General features: G+C 37.3%; 1 protein-coding gene across 1 annotated transcript in view; it reads left to right on the forward strand.

Moving 5' to 3' along the window:
* The window catches only part of LOC122350689 (ephrin type-B receptor 3-like), a 202,765-nt gene that overhangs the window by 178,172 nt on the left and 21,612 nt on the right, over positions 1-2,981 (forward strand). Inside the window, exon 4 of the mRNA XM_043247373.1 lies at positions 2,258-2,413. Coding sequence (XP_043103308.1) covers positions 2,258-2,413 — 156 coding nt within the window. The remainder of the gene's footprint in view (positions 1-2,257; positions 2,414-2,981) is intronic.

Consider the following 2,981-nt stretch of genomic DNA (forward strand, 5'->3'; position numbering starts at 1 on the left):
TTATCATTTATTTATAATATTATATATTATATTATTCAGCTTTATTTATTTAAAATGGCAATTAAATGTTTTTATATAATTTTACTTTTACACATTGTTAAGCTTTTCTGTCATTATTCTGGAAAAAATATGCTCACTCAGAAAAGTAAATAATGACAACCTTTTAATTTTTGGATGAACTATTCCTTTAACAACGCTGAGACAACCCCCCGAGCATTTTCAAGATAAACAAACACAAAAGAGCACATGTAACTAAGACCTTCAGCGCGTCTCCACCTCTGAGCTTTCAAATGCTCCTCTGGGCTCTTCGAAACACACTCTGGCCACATAGGTGTGTGTTTATCACATTTGGGACTCTGATTCGCAAAGGTAACAGTCAGATTAGATTTCCTGTAACAAATGCTATTAAGAGCACCTGCATTTTTTTCTTCATCCTCAATTTGTGCAAGTCCCCCACGGAGAGCCTCGGAGGAGAAACGGGTTAATGTAAACCTGCATTCCCATGCATCACAGCAACTCTCAACGCCGTCTTCTACGCTTAAGAACAGCTCTCAGGAGTAACATCAGGCACGTAGGTGCGAGTGCACTGGTGGGAATGTCATGCAGATTGTGAGATAGGTGATAAACATTAATGATATGTTGGAAGCGGTTGCCCCAAAATACCTTTATTAAAGCGAATGAAGGTCTTCTGCTGGATTCCCAGGAAAGAGGAACCTGACCTCACTGCATTTATAATAATAAAGCCCCTTCGGTTTTCTTGCCATGAAGCAGACTTCAATTGATTGTAGGAGGATGGCGCTGACTTGAAGCTTTGGTTCACCAACTGTATCAGGTTTCGAACCTTCAACAAGAAGGGAGTGGAATACAGATGTGTGTGAGGCACAGTAATTAGCTCATCATGATTTTCCCTCTTCATTACGGGTAATGGAATGGGATTCTCATGAATAGGGAAGGATGAGCTGATGAGTACACTTTAATAGCAGAGATATATATTTTTTTCCATTTTAAGAGGTGTATTTGCATAATTCATGCAGCCGCCACTGAATATGACATTAAAGGAGACTTTAAGAGTATTTTTAAACACACTTCATCACATAGCTCTGACTTCGGCTTCCCAAATTTTCATTTCCCGGAGGAAAAATTATCGCTCATAGCGCAGGTTTGCGCTCCCATAGCTCAAGAGACTCAATTATGTTTCAGCCAAACAAACTTTTTTCAGATGTTTCTCCTAAAATTCCTCAGGTAAGAGCCACGCTTTGTAGTCGTGTTGTTTTCACACGGTTTCAAAAAAAGTTTCTGCTAATTTAAAAAAATAATGCTTAAAATTTATTGTGGTGCAACTTTTTTGCTTACACACCAAATACAATTTTTACTACTTTTTTACAAATTTTGCTGTCATTACAAAGGTATGTTTTATAACAGATAAACATTTGGTAGAGGACTTAATTATTGTTTATGTAGAATGATTTACTAAATTGATCCAAAGTGGAAAAAAATCAAACTATATGTGAAAATATATTGAAAAGTTTGTTTTCGGCATTGTTCAGTTCATCTTTGTGTCCCAGCATGCACGCATTTTACTAAAATGTATTCATATGGAACACAGTTATTTCAAATTGTAACAACACTTAACACATATTTTTATTGACATTTTAAATAAATAAATGCACCATTGGTGAGCAGATTATTTAATTTTTTTTATATTACTGTAGTGTTCAGTAATACTGTTCTACAGAGTTTCTTTCTATGATAGCATTTCCTGTTTTTCTTATCTAGGTATTTTTAAGCTTTTTTAATGGCCTTTTCTCCGTGCAAATTCTTCGTTTCCGTCACCCTTTCCACGTCAACGTTTTTGAATATAAACTCTGGCTAACTTCTGGCATTCGACGAGTTCGTACTGACGCTTCAAACTTTGATATTTTGGCGGTTGACTTGACAGCTGAAGACACTGTTGAAGTCTTTTCAGAAACTCTGCTGTCTAGAAAGTATATTTCTTCGCTATGAGGTCATAAGATCCGCTCGGATGTGCGTGTGGCCAGCCGTACGCACATCTCAGCGCTGTGGGTACAGCTATTAGTTTGTTTAAGTGCGTGCGGATGATTAAATGTCTTTCCATTGTGTCTGCCGATGCATATGGTCATGTGAAATGATTCGCTCCATTAAAAGTGGCAGCATAGTAATGGGGTAATGAATGGCCCTGTTGGCTAGAGACTCCCAGCATCCTAATTTGTCTTTCCTCTTTTTGTTGTCTCCTCAGCCTGCCGGCCCGGCTTCTATAAGGCCTCTTCGGGGAACGTCAAGTGCTCCAAGTGTCCTCCGCACAGCTACACACACCAGGAGGGAGCCGTACACTGCAGCTGCGAGAAAAACTACTTCCGTGCAGAGGAGGACCCCGTCTCCATGGCCTGCTCACGTATGTAGAACCGCATTTTATTCACATTCTTCAGGTTTAGGACTCGGTTTGACCCACTCTTGATTTTTTAACTGCTTGAAACGCTGGTTAAACTGCTGATATCTGCTTCAAAATGCATGAGCTTTTCTCATTTAGGGCCGTCAAAGTTTCAGCGGATGCTGTAGGTGTGTTTTGGAAAGGTCGTAAAAACTCTAAAAATAAAAAAAAATTGACAATTTTAAAAATTGAAGACCGTACGTTAACTTGAAATCGAAGAGTTGTCTTCTTAATCATCCAATCATAATTTACCATTTTCTCATGCATTTAGGTTTCATAGTCAAAAAAGTACAAAACTGGGAAATTATGTTTTTTGCGTATCACTAACTAATCTGTTGCAGACAAATATATATTTTATTTTATTTTAGTTGTAGTTAAATGCACCTTAGCGTGCAAAGAAGTGAAAATAAAGGAAATGTAAAGCTAATTTTGAACCTACAAATATTTGGCTCAAATCGACCCCTAACAGAAAAAGGCCAAACTGTTTGTTTTAAAATAATATAAATTATTTAAAAATAAATATGTTTTTAAA

The sequence above is a fragment of the Puntigrus tetrazona genome, chromosome 1, assembly GCF_018831695.1.
Source record: "Puntigrus tetrazona isolate hp1 chromosome 1, ASM1883169v1, whole genome shotgun sequence".
NCBI classification, from domain to species: domain Eukaryota; kingdom Metazoa; phylum Chordata; class Actinopteri; order Cypriniformes; family Cyprinidae; genus Puntigrus; species Puntigrus tetrazona.